Source organism: Micromys minutus (genome assembly GCF_963924665.1).
Source record: "Micromys minutus genome assembly, chromosome: 18".
Classification (NCBI taxonomy): Eukaryota; Metazoa; Chordata; class Mammalia; order Rodentia; family Muridae; genus Micromys; species Micromys minutus.
In genome coordinates this window covers 872,974-890,088 of record NC_137953.1, presented here as the reverse complement: position 1 = coordinate 890,088, position 17,115 = coordinate 872,974, and the positions used below count along the sequence as shown (strand labels likewise).

The following is a 17,115-nucleotide window of genomic DNA, read 5'->3' as shown; positions in this document are numbered from 1 at the left end:
TGCCTCAATGGTGAAACATCAGCTCTCCTTCCTCTGTGCGGCTCTCCTAGGCCAACACATTGAATCTGGCTTCTTTGGCTTTCCAGTGTGCGGCAAGGACCAGCGTCTCTCCGGAAGCCGCTGGGCCCTGGAGGACTTCACCAAGATCCATGCGCTGGGCAGCTGCTAGTTCTATGTCTCTTCAGGGTGAAGACTAGCTGTCCCCATGTCAGCCCCTGCCACACCAGCCAATCTAATAAATCCTTCCGTATCGTATCCCCTATCAGTCTGTGCTTTAAAGAACCTGATACAGAGGGGAAAACAAGTTCGCAAATAAGCCACAGTAACTGATAATAGAGAAATATTTATTCTGTCTTTCTTCAGTTTAAGTAAACTTTAACATTGTACAATTACATGAAGAAACTCATAAATACTAGGAAAACATATGCAACACCTCTTGTTCTAAGATGCATATTTTATTTCCTCTTGAGTAAAGAATGACAAGAAACTTCTGGCTTGCTGCTTCATGGTCTGATGTACCTCCAAACTGCTCAGAGTGAAAAGTGTAAGCTGCCTAAAACCAAGTTATAGAGTGTCACTCGAGGACAGGAATGCAGAGATGCTCCACTCCTTGGAGCAGAGGCTTCTTCAGAGGCCAGAACCTTAACCATGGCAGAGACTCACCCCTCTTACCCAAGCTGAGGTGACCCTTTGAGAAGACAGTAGCTAGAAGCTTCTATGCATCCTCAGTGCAAAGGTGCACAGTTCGAGCAAAGTAACCGGGAGGGGCATGATGTGAGAGCAACTGAAGGGCTCCGCAGTCTTCTTTAAACTCTCACAGATACGTAGTCATGGATGCGCACAAACCATTTCCTTGCAAGGCCAGTACCGCTGCCCTGTAGGTTAACAGGGTCGTTTCCAGCATCTATTTGTTAATAGTTTCCCCAAGATTAAAAGGGCGAAAGCTATGAATGAAATCACAAAGCCACATCTAGTACACTGGAGACAGCACACTTCTGACTGTCATTTGTTCAAGCCTAGCGTTGTGAGGGACTCTTTCAACAGCAGTGTGGGGCTATGCTCTCCCTCTGTTTTGTAATCTCCTCGATAAGCTTGCAAGGTAAACTATAAAGACCTCTTGGCAGAAGATCAACGGTTTGTACCACCTATGGCTTTTTATTAGCAGTATGTAAAGTATATAAAAAGTCTGCCCAACCTCCACCTGCTTTCATTGATGGATGCAATATATAGGCACCAAAACAGGCACCAGCATACATCCCACCCATTTCACTGAAGGTTAGTGCTTCAATGTTTCAAGTGCAAAGAACTATTAAAAGAAGGAAATGGTTATGTTTCCCACATAGAAAAGCAAATGTGAGTGTTATCCCACTACAGAAAAGCTACTTTTTCCTTCTCATAAACCGTTTTGCTTCTTTCAAGAGCTCATCCACATCTTCCTTCTCCTCATCATCCTTTCCTGGCCGCCAATCAGAATCCTCATCTGTCGGCTCATAGTCTTCCTCATCATCATCACTGGGTTGCCCAACATCACTGTCATCTTCATCCACAGCAACTCTGGCTAAAAACCAGAACAATGACAAATGACACAGCAGCCACTACTCAGCAGCAAAACTATATTAATATATTGCTTACTACTATAAGTTTTTAGAACACACACTAAAGTGGTCACTTGTTTCTTACTCTGCACGCTGTGAGGTCCCTGTGACTATCCTCCCCATGAGAATCAAATGACTGCCCCTGATAACACCATGCCGCCCCATCTTCCCAGTGAAAGAAATCACTTCGTCTTAGTTCTTCTCAGTCCCTCCTGAGAGGGTTATTCTCCCTTCCCACTGACTTGGTCACAGCATGTGACACCTGTAAGCAGATGCTTGGAAATGGAGTCTTAAGAACCAGCTTAGAAGCTTCTCTGGAAATCTCAGCGGCAGGGGCAGTCCCCAGCAACAGGAGCTTGGGGTAGGAGTCATCAAGTCTGAAAGTCCCAGCAGGCCTGGATTCTCTCCAGATTGTTCAGGTCCCACCAAACTTTCCTCTGATCTTAGACCCCAAGCTGCTGTAGGAAAGGGCTTCCTGCCAGATCCCCTAACTTTGTACTTTCTGACTCTTTCCAACTCTGATCTGTCCAAGTCTCCAGTTCTCTGAGTACATCACACTTTCTGAGGAAGACGACCTAGGTCTTCTTTGCTGTTCTAGATGATGCTCAGCTTCTCTATTGTTTATTAATTCTTAACTGCTCTACAATCTCTCTGATGTTTTAAAAAATATTATTTTAAATGTTTTAGCCAGTTTTTAAAAAGTATTAACACCTGCACTTTTGTGCATATTTTTGTTTTATATAATGTTCACATTACAGCTTAAATGAACACCCAAGTGATATGTCTATTCTTTTATTGCTACAGCTCAATATGTTTACATTTTTCTCAACATCACAGCTCATTTCAGAAATGATTTAAGGCAGCTTATATTAATGATAATGTAATAATTTAATGCAAATAAAAGTAAAAGCTAATAGAGAAAGCAGAATCTTAATGTTAACATACTTATTATACACTGAGCACAAACCATCTAAATTTCTTAGAGCCAAAGCTAAAAGATTACATAAGAACATACACAATTCTCATAAAGAGGAAGTGCACACCCCCTTCCCAAGGAAGACACTGTGGTCCACTTACCTGTAGATGCATCTCCTATTGAACAGCTTGAAGAGTGTTTCACGTTCAGCTAATATTAACCCAGCCTCATTTTTTTAATGGCAAATGCATTTACAAAATAGATGTCAAAGTAGCTTGAAACTGAGGAGCAGAGTAAGCAAGGAAAGCAATCCCCACCCTGTGCATGCTCCTCTTGGAGGTCTCTCATATGCTTTGTTAGACACAAGCACAAATGAGCATTTGCTATGCACTAGCACTTAATGTGCTACTGCTACCTCAATAAACTGGCGTCTTTCAGGTCCAGAAGACATCTTAAGGACCCACAAGAACAACAGGCATTAAAGCAAAACCCTGACACCTAGCCTGTCTCTCTCTGGTGCACGCTCTCACCTCGTCCTGTTCTCATTTTTAGACCACCTGCATTTCAAGCTGGGACCCTGTCTTTAATTAATTCTTAATGATTCTATTTAATATTATTTCCTAACTCTTCCTATGTATGTCTAACCCTTGACCAAACGCCACGAATTCTAGACTCAGTCATGTGGCTTCCTGAATGCCATGCCCACCCAGATGACTAAGAGGCTCTGGAAACTATCCCAGGATGCAACTCTCGAGTCCCTCACCATTTGTCTCGTCCACACACTCTCTGTCGGCTAGAGTCATTTTGATTCTCTCCCTACCTGAAAACTGACTCCAATGTCTGGAATAACCTGACAGGCTCTACCTCCCAAGTATCATCACTGCTCCCCTTACCAACTCTGATGTCCTAATTCAACACTACCATCTCCTTCTGGATGCAATATTCTCTTAGAGCCTCCAACTGTTCCCACTAGTCACTTTTCCACCAAGAGCCTAGAATGCCCCCAGTAGCTGTGTGTTTCACTCTGGAAGACTTGAGGTCATTTCCGGGTTCTTATTTACCCATGTGGTCTGATCTCACTGCATGCTTTCTCTCTCCTCCTCCTCCTCTCCTATGGCAAGGTGTCCCGACATAACCCAGGCTGGCCTAATCTCGCATCCTTCAGCTTTGAGAGTGCTTGGTCATGGATGTGCTGTTCTCTTTGTTCGGTTCTACAGCTAAGTGCAAGCGGGCTTTTGAACTCTCTTGGCTTTCTTCATGCTGTAGGCCTGTACTCTAATGTCAAAACCTTAGAGTGCTGCTTTTACTGTGCTATCGAAGGGCAGCCTCAGTATCTCACTCATATAATATCTTACACAGACCGACTTTTCTTCTCCTTCTTTGTTAGTGCTAAAAGCATATAAACATCATGTAACTGTTCAGACATATGCTATTCGCCACTGTAAAACCCCACAAGTACGGGGCTTTCTTCCAGATGTACTGAGTCCTATTCATCAGAAGAATCTTATTTTCTTTCTCTTTTAAATTTCACATTCATATGATTTGCGTTTCTATAATGGGAAGGTTAGAGTCTGATGACGGTAAATTTCCCAAGCGTGGTGCTTTACTGATTTCTGAATGAAGAAACATCACCGAGTTATTAGGGGGATGACTGCTGAAGTTCGGCTCTTGTCTGTTAGCACTGCCCCACGGATACTTCATTTCCACGTTTGAAGACAGGGTTTTTCTGGGTAGCCCAGGATGGCCTCAAAATTGTGATTCTTCTGCTTCTGTCTCCAGAGTGCTTAGTCACATGACTAGACATGTGCTAACATGATTTTAAACATTATTTATCAGATTGTGTGTGTGTGTGTGTGTGTGCGTATGAGAGAGAGAGAGAGAGAAAGAGACAGAGTAAGACAGAGAGGCAGAGAGAGAGACAGAGAGGCAGAGAGAGAGAGACACAGAGAGAGAAGGCACAAGGGTGGGACCTTGTGTTCTCCCTCACCCCCATCCCCACCCCAATCAGACCTGGCAGCAAGCACTTTACCTGCTGAGCCATCTTGCAAATCTGACAAGTGACAATCTTTGTGGGACCAATTAATACTCTCCTACAGTAGGCTGAATGCTGGAGGAAAGTTATTTCCTGGCTAGCTTTCTGGGTCACACACAGCCAGCTTTGTTACACAGCCCAGACCCACACCGCACACAGTAGGGTTGCACACAGTGGGCTAGACCCTGGCACGTCAAACCAGCAATCAAGAAAATGCCCCACAAACATGCCACAAGACAATCTGATTTGGGTAATTTCTTAATTGTGTTTTCATCTCCCCTGGGGACCCTAGTTTGTGTTGGGCTGACAATAAAACTAACCAGGAGAATCATGAAGATTACCTTAGCGAATGGAATTCAAAGAAAATCTATGAAATAATTATTTCAAAGATCATCTGTAGCTCTAAAGTGATCATTTTAAAGCCAAAATAGTCTTCTTAAACACCTCTACCAATTAGTGTAGCAACTTGAAGTGTGAAAACTATAGGACTGCCTGTGTGAGGACAGAGCAGGAGAAATGGCTGTAATTTGTCTTTACAAACAGGTGGAAAATACTTACCTGACATAGTTGTGAAAACACCATTCAGAAAAGCAATAAGCAGAAAGTCTGACCCCGCCCATCGTTCACCAGACAGACCCCGCCCATCGTTCACCAGACAGACCCCGCCCATCATTCACCAGACAGGATTAGGACGTGGTCAAGTTGGCCTCTATCTCTGCAGAGGAGCTGTCCCATAAGAAGATCCTAGGGCTGGGACACAGCTCAGAAGCAGAGCTCTTGCCTAGTACAAACCCTGGGTGAGTTCCCGAGAGGATCTTTCCCAATTGCTGCTATACATGCTTCATAGCAGATTAATAGCTTAATTCTCTAGGTTTTATTTTCTTTTTTCTTTCCCATAAATATTATTTGCTATAATATTTCTAGAGAAGGAAAATTTACTATACACTATAATGATATTTTTAATGTTTTACTTTAAAACAAAAGACTAGCTTGGTGTTTTGTCTTGTTTAATTTATCAGGCTGGTAATAGGTTTTCACATTTGGAAAGGTAACTTCTAAATTTATATTGCACTTTCTCACCAATGCATCAGGCCGTGCTCCCACTGCACCAGTCTCCAACAGCCCATGCTCCCACTGCACCAGGCTCCACAACCAGTGCTCACACTGCACCAAGCTCTGATAACCCGTGCTCCCCCCACTGTATCAGGCTCTGACAGCCTGTGCTCTCACTGCATCAGGTTCCGATAGCCCTGCTCCCACTGCATCAGGCTCTGAGCCCCACCATATCAGTCTCTAAGCCCGTGCTCCCACTGCACCGGGCTCTGATAGCTTGTGCTCCCCCTATGCTCTTTCAGCTCTTCCCATCTAAGTAGCAGCTTAAATCTCAGATAAGCCTTGTTGCCTTTTTTAAACTGCTTCTGCTTTCTTTCTAGATCTCTTGGGGTTCAGTTTCTTGGGGAATGGGGGGACATTTCAACAAGTGCACCCCACAACATAAGTTTAGAAGCTTTACAGCAGTTCTCAGTAATTGCTGAGTTCTAACAGCAGCGTCACTTAGAGGGGTGACACCACACAGAAGGCTTGATGTGAAATGAGGCAGCTGACGAAGTGTGTCACACAACGTTCCTGGCAGATTTCTCTTCCATTCACCATGTGAAAGCTCTAGCACTGTGAAAAGTGTGGAAAGCTAGCAAGAGCTCACGTTAGCTCACACAGAAAAAACACGCAATGGCAGCGGGACAATGTGCAAGCTCTGCAACCCTCGTTAGGAAACTAGGAAGACTCTGGACACAGCGTCTTGGGAGGGTTAAGTGAGAAATTAGACTCCAGGGTCTAGTGTGGTTGCTTTAATGCAAATGCTATGCTACACTGGAGAAATTAATCTACACACATATGAGGTCAGGCCTGGGTAATGAACATTAAACATTTAGGAGAAAAATAACTACCAGAATTATGTCTTGGGTAACTCTGAATTAGGAAATGTGAGACCCTAATGTTTAATCTAATATTTATAGTATTCAGATGGGTTTAGAGAAGGCAAAGATGTTCTGATTTCATTAGCACACAGCATTCCCAAGTCCAGAGCCTTGCTTCCTATCTACAGCTGTGTTCTAAGATCTCCACCGGGGGCCTGAAGCCAGTTCCTGTGCACATGCACGAGTGCACCCGCGCATATACACAAACACAGATACATTGTCACACACACTCACACACATTCACACTAACATACTCACACGCACACTCGCACATACTCACATACTCATACATGCACATTCACACATATCCACACACACTCACATACTCACACATGCACATTCACAAATATTCACACACATTCACACACATGCATATATACACTCACACATTCATTCACACACACATACTATATCCCCCTCCCTCTCTCCCTTCCTCCCTCTCTTTCTCTCTCATCCCTAGGATACAGTTTAATTTGTAATCAGGCACAGGAACAGATGAATAGCAACAATAAGAAAGTAAAATAAATATAATAATAGTAAAGCTTATGAATTACTAAAGGACTTTTCTATTTGTTCACTTTGAAGACACAGATATTGACTGGTGGTCTAAATGTGTGTGTGTGTGTATATATATATGTATATATATATATAGTTACTAGTAAGAAAGCATGGCTTTATTGTACAAATAAAATTTGTTACGTGTTCAGTGCTGAATGTTGTAATGATATTAAAATCTTAAAAATAAAAAAATTAAGTTTACTGTTCTAAAGTATACTCTTCATTTAGAAAACACTTCACTGAAATTTCAACAAACTTTGCAAAGACATTTTAAACTATGCGTTATGGTGCTCACTGACAGTTTGTGAGTAAAGAGTATGGGACAATATATTGCCAATAAAATGCAGTTAAATAAAATACTATCATATTATTGCTGTAAAAATCATGGAACACAGCTAAGTCAAGCAATTTTGCCAAATAACCACCTCTAGACCCTGCCAGCCACGACAAAGGGTCCATTTATGTCTGGAGTACTAACACATTAAAGAGACACTCCGTGGATTTCTGTCACCGTGAAGCCATCTCCATTGCTCTGTCACAAGCTGGGCACATACGTAGGTCCAAGAACTAGAGCGCACAGTGCTGGAGTACAGGCAGAGCCATTACCTGCTTAATTAGTCCTCACGTTATATACACGGCACTGAGGCTGAACCATATAGAGAGGAAAATGCTTAAAGCGTTTAAAAACAGGCAAAACAAAGGCCAACGGGGCAGCTAAAGGCTCACACTCTCACAGGAATGCCCACGATCCTGGTGTACTGAGTAGGTTCATGCACTGGTTCAGAATCACCACTCTTACAGTGATTGGCTCATATAGGCAAGGATGGCTCACTGGGTCTAGGCTAGTTGAAGGAGGAAAATTCACTTTTTAAGGATCATGAATCAGAGTTATTCATTCTTTCCTCAGATGTCAACACTGATCACACTGGTCCGGCCTAATGAGGGTGTAAAAATCCCTCTAGTTGAGAGAACACGCCTTAAGAAGGAGTAGCCCTCTAAGACAGAAGGAAATGGGAACATTACTGACATAATAATGAGCCAACCCAACAGCACTGTCCAGACCCAGGCCCCGCCCCCGGGCTTTCCATGTTGAAGTCAGAGTGCTTTCTTTCATCACTGCTAAGCCTGTTCGATGCTGTGTTCTCGGGCTCTTGGAAACAAGAGATGCCAAGCAGGCAAGGAGAAGCATATGCTGCTGGCTACGATCGGGGAAGGCATTTGTTATCTATATACAGAGTTCTTTCGTTTACTTAGAACAGGAAATTGGTGTACACAGTGGCTCACAATCACCTGTAATGGGATCAGATGACCTCTTCTGGTGTGTCTGAAGACAGCAACGGTGTACTCACATACATAAAATAAATAAATAAATCTTTTTTTAAAAAAATCAACTAAAACTCATTAAAAATAATCTAAGAGAAGTAACTTAAATCAGTAGCAACTCACAAAAGCGACAGTATTTTTGAAACACGGGTTTGATGGGAGGACTGCTCAAAGGTTCCTCTTGAGCTGACTGGAGTAGTTACTCACCCGCAAGTGTACTGTGTCTATATTCCATCCTGTGCTGGGGGTTCTTCCTGAAAAAGAAAAGGAGCAAGAACAGGACAGTTCCCCAAGGACTGGATGGAGCTATGACAGGAAGTGGCTCAGCAACCTGTAGATGAAGACAGGGCCCAAGAAGCAGCTCATGGAAGCATATGTCGCTCTGTTCCCTGCACCCTCCTTCCCTTCTTTCCTTTCTCTACCATCACCACCACCACCATCACCACCATAATCTGTAATGGCTTTTGCTACATATCCCAGGTTTCCCTGGAACTCCTAGTCCTCCTGAATCCTGGCTGCTGGGATTACATGTGCTGCTCTGCCCAGTGGTGTCTGCCTCTTCCTTACAGTATTTACTGAGTGTGCTCCCATGCCAGGGCCAGTGCTTTTGAACTCAAGAAACGACAATATGGAGAGAGGGCAGACAAATTAATGGACGGGACTTAAGAGCTTCCCAATTGTCAGATGATTAATGCTTCCATTTACAAGTGACAGCACCGGTGTAAAAGTATCTTTTCTTTATTATGCACTAATACCCTGTATACTGTATATTGTTAAAATGTTACATAATAAAATTGTACTTTTAAAGTTTTTTTTTTCTCTTCTGTGCCTCTGACACTACTGGGCAAAGCAAATAATTCCTAATTATGTGAAACTCTGATTTATAAATAATTGTTTCCTGCGTTTTAACATTACCTAATATTTTGTATTTGTTCCAAGAACTTTATTTATTCCAGGCAATAGGAAGTTATTATAAAAACATAACTTTAAGAAATTAAATTTAGAAAAAATACAATGTCATTGCATGTAAATTGTAATGACAGACTTATTTTCTTGACAGAATTTAATGCTAATTTTAAGAGTCACAGTAATTGAAATCCCTAAAATCTCTGCAACATTTCCCGTCCAGTCTCTGTGATGTCAAAATCCCTCTGTGCTAACCAGTGACGGCATGTGGACATGGGACTGAGAAACTAAATTTTTAATTGTATTTGATTTTGGTTAATTTAGTTAAATTATTGGTAATTTTACTAGCATATTGAACAACACAAATTGTTTGTTTGTTTTTAAAGCACAATAGACCTCCAATTTTAAATTTGATTTTAAAACTCCCACCATAAAGCATCCTCTACAAACTCTCTCTCCAGGAGAGTAAAGATTCTATGGCGGGAACTTTACTACTGAAAGGAAACATTTCCCACAAGCTACACTTCAGTCTCCACACCTGCTGAAGCTGCAGCTTGGTGGGTGGGGGGGCTCTGTCTTTAGCAGGTCCAGAGTCAGTCAGGCTGCTTGCTGCAGGCCAGCCCTGTGCCAGGTGTGTGGCATTTCTTCATGGTATCTTTCTCCTTTTCCTGTGGGTGAGCATGAGCAGGGCAGGAGTGCAGGTGTGAGGACTGGAACAGCGTCTACACAAGACTGTGGGTGGGTAATTAACCTGACTCTGACCTCCTGCTCAAACGAAAACTCTAAGCTTGAGAAAAATGAACAACTGACATGTGCTTCAGGGAGCTGCAAACGAACAAACTCCAGCAGTGCCTTCCCTACTGAACACACTGGTGCAGGTTACTGACTTGTAAACTCAGGCCTGGGTCAAAGGTCAGTCAGTGTGGACATGAGGGAAGGAGGGACACAGCAGGGCATAAATACCAGAGATCTGTCTTCACTCCAGAAGCCACTGCTGGACACTTTTGTTAGTTATTATTTAAAACATTTCAAACCCACAAAAATGAGATAGGCCACTGACAAACGTTCATCTTGTTCTCTCTTCTCCCCTCCCTTCCTCCTTCTCTTTAGAAGTGCTGTGGCTCAGACCCAGGGACTTGAGTGTGGCAGACAAGTACCCTAACCACTGAACTATAATCCCAGCTGGTATTATCTTCTACATGGACCACTTATTATCTTATTATTATCTGAAGCCACTTGAAACTTACAGTGTTTTTCCCCTATGAATATGTTCATTTCAAACAGTCTTTTTTTTTTTGCATTTTCCCTTTAATAATAACTGAGTAAGATTATTGAAAAGTTAAATATGATCTTAAGTGTTTATTACTAGAGTGTCCATCAAAGTCTGCTTTATAAGTTTCAAGTAACTGAATGTTTGGCTTTAAAAGCAAGAGAAGGAACTGACCCAAGCACAGCGTGGTGATTTGAATATGCTTGGCCCAGCTACTACTTGAAGGCATGGCCTTGTTGGAGGAAGTGTGTCACTGTGAGTGTGGGGCCTGGGAGTTTTTACATCAGACCTGGAGATGCAGAGTTTTGGTCTTGTTTGTCCCAGTATTTACTCACTATGACATTTTGGAATAGTAATGTATATCCTATGATGTTTAAGGCATGTGATCTGCCTTTTGATTTTGACTTTATAGAAGATTACAGCTAAGTGATTGAATGAATCTCAGAAGATTTTGAACTTTGGACTTTTAATATTGTTGAGACTGTGGGGACTTTTGAAGTTGGATTAAATATATTTGCATTATGCTGTGTTTAGGTATGGCCCCGCAGACTCATGTTTGAACAAGCCTGTGGGGACCAGGGAGTAAAATGTAGTGGTTTGAATATGCTTGGTCCAGGAAGTAGCACTACTTGGAGGTGTGGTCTTGTTGGAGGAAGTGTGTCATTGTGAGTGTAGGCTTTGAGAGCTTCCTCCTAGCTGCCTATGGATGCCAGTCTCTCTCCTTCCTGTCTGCCTTTGGGACCAGATGTAGAACTCCCAGGTCTATCTCCAGCACCATGTCCACCTGGATGCTGCCATGCTCCTGACTTGATGATAATAGACTGAACCTCTGAACCTGTAAGCCAGCCCCAATTAAATGCTGTCCTTTGGTCATGGTGTCTGCTCAGAGCAGTAAAATCCTAAGTCAGGCAACTAAAAGATGCCAGGCTGAGATGGACGGGGCTATAACTTTCAAAGGGAAGATGAAGATGCAGTATCATGAGACAGAATGCAGTGACCAGCACTGCGCCTCCACGGTCACCCCTGCATCTAGTCTCTTCCTCCCCACCTGCCTCCCCAGAACTCAGAGTGTAAGTGACATGGTCCTTTTTAACCCTCTGTGTAAGCAAGACAATCCTCTCTCTAAACTATCCCCCTGTGTCAGTGAGATGGTCCTCTCTTTAAACTATCCCCCTGTGTCAGTGAGATGGTCCTCTCTTGAAGAGACCCTACAACTCCATCAGAGACTTACAATGAAAAGTTTCAGCAGAGTAGTAGGTCATAAAATCAACATCAAAAGAGCACCTTTTCTACACACCAAAAATAAATTTGCAAAACATGAAGTTGTGAAAATAACCCCACCCACAGTAGCTTGGAAAACTGCCTAAATATCACCAATATGGAAGAGGCTCTGATTTAAATTTCCATTTTTATGGCTTTTCCAGTGAGTTTCTTAGTTTTTGAAACTAGAAAAACATGACAGGATTAAGAAAAAAGATAAACATACAAAATGAGGGACTTTAAAATTCTTAAGTAAGAAAAACAACAGAATAAAATCAGTAAGGATGTGAAAAAAGCTCAAAACCACCATAATACACAATCACATGACCACAGAAGCCAGCTTGGAGCACAGAAACCAGCTTGGAGCATTTGCAGACTATGTGCCTCAGTGCCTCTGCTGTGATCTATAGAAACAGGCCATTTGCATCACCTTTGTGGCAGCCATGAGGATCACCCTGTAGTCTGTACTCAAAATTACCTAGAAAACAATCCCTGTCTGCATTTGACTTCTTTACATTTGGGATTACTTTATTTTGTAGATTGGTTAAGTTCAAGTTCATTACCTAATAAACAAGGTTTCTAAATACCAAGAATCACTTCTGTCAATGTAACATGCTTGCTGACTGGTTGGGGAGACATTCTGGTAAAAAAGACTGTTGTATGGAGAGGTCTACTCAGCCTGAGGAACAGGAGGGGCAGTGTGGCCGTGCAAAGGGAAGGCTCCCATGTTCTTCATCTGTGGCTGAGTTCTGGGTGCTGACAAGAGGAGTGGATTAGCAGAAGTTGAGGAAGCGGATAGAAGCAGAGATAACATCCCCAACAGACTTACAGAGGATGAATTGGGATTTTAGAAGTACAGAAAAACTTCAGGTAGTTAAAAGATTAATGACAATTTATAATTATCTGATAGAAAATCTGTGTTCTACAGAAATGTAACGAAAACTCTGCTGCAGGGTAGAGGAGAGGCTGCTCCAGGCAGGCCCTTTGACCTGGCTAAAGAAGCATTTCGGGAGAAGTGCAGCCACGTGGCTCAGCCTCCTTACCTGTAACAAGATGCCCCGTAAGGACACTCGGGCCTGTCGCCAGTCACACCTTCATCTAACCCTCCGTCTGTGGCATGCACATCTCCATAATCACTGTCACCAGGGTGACTGAAGTGTTGAAAGTGGAGAGGATTCTTCCTGTGAGGACAATAAACATACTGTCAGAGGGAAAAACAACAGGAAGCTATGGACTTCTAGTGGCTATAGAGTAAAACCAACCAGTATCTGGTTATTCCGAAAGAAATCAAAATCATCACATATCAATCAATCAAAAATACATCCCACAGTCTTATCTACAGCCCAACTTCATGGAGGCACTATTTTTCAATTGAGATTCCTTCCTCTCAGATGACGCTAGCTTGTGTCAAATTGACAAAATTAATGATGATGATGATGATGATGATGATGATGATGATGATGATGAAAAAGAAAATTATCTAGCATAGCCGCTGAGCTATCCCGCTGGCCCTTACATACTCTTTAGTGCCAGAATAAAGTTATGAGGATGTAATGCATGCTTAAGAAAAAGCAGTTGGCTTTTCCTCCTTGTTTCTGCGTTTGATCATTAACAACAGGAATGTTCTGTGGTCTCTAGGGACTCCACGGCATACTTATGAGAATCACATTCTAAACATTGTAACGTTTGCAGGGAACTGGAGGGAACTGCAAACCATCACATTATGTGAAGTGAGTCAGATCGAGATTCCTCGGATGTGAAACCTAGGCCGGGGCGAAAACTACAAAGAGGCTGAAGAGGGAGCTGGATCTTCAAGCAGAAGGAAAAGAGCAAAGGTGACTTAATGGCCGTGGGATGAAAGCAGAAAGGGGTATTTGGGAAGGAAAGGGAACCAGCAAGTTAGGGAAAGGTAGGAGTGTGAAGAGCCAGGCATGGTGGCACATGCCTTCAAGCCCAGGACTCGGAGTCAGAAGCAGGAGGATATCTGTGAGTTTGAGGCCAGCCTGCCCTACTCGGCAAGTTCCAGAACATCCAGGACTATACCGTATAGGGAAACCTTGTCTCATAAACCAAAAAGGAGCATAGAGGACAGGGAATAAATTATAATGAATTACAATAAATTATAAAATATATGCAAATATTATAATAAACCTATTACTTTGTAATATTAATTTTTAAAAATTAAAACAAAAAAAACAGAGGAATGTAAATTTAGAAAATCTAGAGACTTGGGATATTATCCATTTGATAGAAGAGAGGGTTTACAGCAATAACACAGAGGCTAAAGAACAGGTAGATTTTTGTAATGATTTTATAGATATGTATATGTGTGAGTATGTGGGTGTATCTCACATTCAAAATGCCATTCCCACCCCTTGTTTATAAATATAAACATTTCAATAAAAGTTACTTCTTCTCTTTGTTACAAATACAAACATTTTGATTTAAACAAACTTTAGGCAATCTCTATTTCAAAACTATGAAAAGTTAGTTACTGCCTGAAGCTAAGAGTGATTAAATCTAAGCTAACATTATAAAATATAAGTAAATATATCTTTATTTGGTAAAACATTTACCCCTTTTAACAAATGGAAATTACAGAGTTGAACAGTGCTATTCATTGAATTTGTGTTGGAAGCACTACTCTCCGGGGTACCAATGAGAAAGATAATTAAGTCTCGGTGAGGGAATATTGCCGAGTGAGGTGCTAACACAATGCCTGGCATCTTCTTAGGTGAGGAAGAGACACCAGAGAAAGCCCTGCAGAGAAAAGGCACTGAGGAAGCAGCCACCCTTATTGTAGGCAAGAAGAAAAGCCAGGTTTGCAAAGTCTGGAACCTAGCATTTCTACTGTCCAGAACAGAAGAAGGCAAATCTCTGTGAGACACACCAGTCTGTGGTATTGCATTATGGCTACTTTAGCCAACAAACATAAACACAAAGTAAGAGATGGCTTATAATCTGCTATAGATTTTTACGTTATATTCTAGGCTAAGGACATTTCGCAGACAATATGTATAAATCTAAAACTCACAACTGTTGAAAGTGAAAAATATAGCTATTGTAATGCTAAAATGACAATGTGTTTTAAAGAGGTGGACAAGAGTGAGAAATGAACAGAATCCATGGTGAGTGTACACTGTGCACACACATGTACAGGCATGTACAGGACGGTGCATACACATGTACAGCATAGTGCACACATGTACAGGACTGTGCACACACATGCACAGCACAGACACAGACTGACAAGTGGGATGGCCATCAATGAAAATAGACCAACTACCACATGCTGCCATAATCCTTACAGGCTATGCCACACTCTCAAACTAAGACTATGATTTGCATGCATAAAATATGGACTCATAAAAAATATCATTTTCCTAATTTTCAAAGTAGGAAAATTTCTATTTTATAAAAAAATGTAAAAAAAAAAATAATTAAATGTAATACAATACCTAAACACAATCTAAAATTATGACATTTAAAATTAAGATTATAAGTAAGCAGGTATTTGAGTCTGTGTGACTCAGTTTTTAAGTCTGGACTCCCCAGTACTCAGGCCCTTGCATTCGTCAGCATGTCTACACATAAAACATTTAAGCCCCTATTGCATCCTAAAAGCTTCTGGCAGGACTTACCAGAAAGCACGACCCAGTAGGCATGCAGCAAAGCACCTGACAGTAGGGCAGTGGTTTATTAGGCTGTTGATACACACAGGACAGAACGGCACAGAAGTAATGGGCTGATGTGGCCCTGCAGGTCCACCTTACCTGTAGCAGTTGGCCCCATACATGCAGGACGACCTCCGGACCTTGCTTTCTTCTGAACAGCCGCGCACTGAGTCAGTTGTTTCTGTGTGTGAAGCATCAGGACTGGAGGAAGCAGAGCTGGACTCGGGAACTGACTTGCTTTGGACATTTGCGTGATGCTTGAGATGGCTCATGGTCTTGCCCTCCTCATTTGTGGTTGGTTTGGTGACAGCTTTATGTTTAGAGACCTCACCAAGTTCTTCTGAAATCGAGACGTTCTGTTTATTTGCCTTCACTGCATCCACATCTGGGTCACTTACTGTGTTTGAAGACGATGACTCTGGAACATCCTGTAAAAGAAATACAGAAAAGGTATCACTTAAAAAGGCAAACGCCAGACAATGGTGGTGCACGCCTTCAACCCCAGAACTTGGGAGGCAGAGGCAGACGGATCTCTGAGTTCAAGGCCAATATGCTCTACAGTGTGAGTTCTAGGATACTCCAAGCTACACAGAGATAACTCTGCCTCAAAATGCCAAAAAGAAATAAAAAATCAAGCTTTAAAAAGAAGAAATATATAAATTAAAGTTGAGGACAAAAATGTAAGTTCCATGATATAAAATAGCCTTAAATTTTGAAGCTTATTTTAAAGTTGCTAAAGATACCACTTTCTGTTTTAGTTTAGAAACTCTTTAACAATTTGTAGTTATTATGATATCAATTTATAGTTATAATGAACCTTTACAAATTTGTCAGATATTAAGTAAAAAATAGCTAGAAAATAAACAAAGGAAAGTTGAGAAGATGCTCTATTTCTTTTTACTGTTTAGTTTTGCTTTTTTTTTTTTTTTCTTATTTTCTGAGACAGGGTCTAACTGTGTAGCCATGGCTATCCTGATGGAAGTCATAGACATGCACCTACCTCTGCCTCCCAAGTGCTAGGATTAAAGGCTACAGGAAGATACCCTAGTTCACTGTCTCATAATCTCACTCACAAAGCTCTTACATGTCACTATCTTCCTAATTCCTTTAAGTGACCTTGGAACTTCTCTCTAAGCCATGGTATCCTTCACAGGACTAGAGATGAACCTGTGTCGGAATGCTGCTACCTCCCTTCGATGTGATCTGATAAAGTGTCAGGTAAGCCAGTGAAGCCTAGAGAGCCAACAACCACCATCTTGTTAAATGGATAAGATACACAACTGCTTTGTGATATTGATCCTTATGCCTACAGATCATGGCTCTTCTCATCAAAGGAGCTTCTCTTCCCAGACAACTAACTACAGCTGGGCAGAGGGCAGAGAATAAGCGACTGAGAGTTCACCCTCGAGTGAGACATCTACAATCTCACCCCTGCGCCCAAGGCTCGGGGAACCCTGCAGAAGAGAGGGTCGGAAGACTGTGAGAGCTGAGAAACAAGATCTTCTGGACACGGCAGGAACATACACCTGTGAACCCTCAGCAGTCGTGGCTGCCTACATGAGACTGACCACACTAGTCAGCATCCCTGCATGGGTGGATGCCATC

At 42.0% G+C, this 17,115-nt stretch overlaps 1 protein-coding gene across 1 annotated transcript in view; it reads right to left on the bottom strand.

Annotated features, from left to right (window-relative positions):
* Positions 1 to 354: 354 nt before the first annotated feature.
* The window catches only part of APLF (aprataxin and PNKP like factor), a 36,880-nt gene continuing 20,119 nt past the window's right edge, over positions 355 to 17,115 (bottom strand). The window contains exons 7-10 of the mRNA XM_080932275.1: positions 15,610 to 15,938; positions 12,880 to 13,017; positions 8,608 to 8,654; positions 355 to 1,558 (exon numbers count right to left, since the gene is read on the bottom strand). Coding sequence (XP_080788401.1) covers positions 1,380 to 1,558; positions 8,608 to 8,654; positions 12,880 to 13,017; positions 15,610 to 15,938 — 693 coding nt within the window. The 3' untranslated portion in view covers positions 355 to 1,379. The remainder of the gene's footprint in view (positions 1,559 to 8,607; positions 8,655 to 12,879; positions 13,018 to 15,609; positions 15,939 to 17,115) is intronic.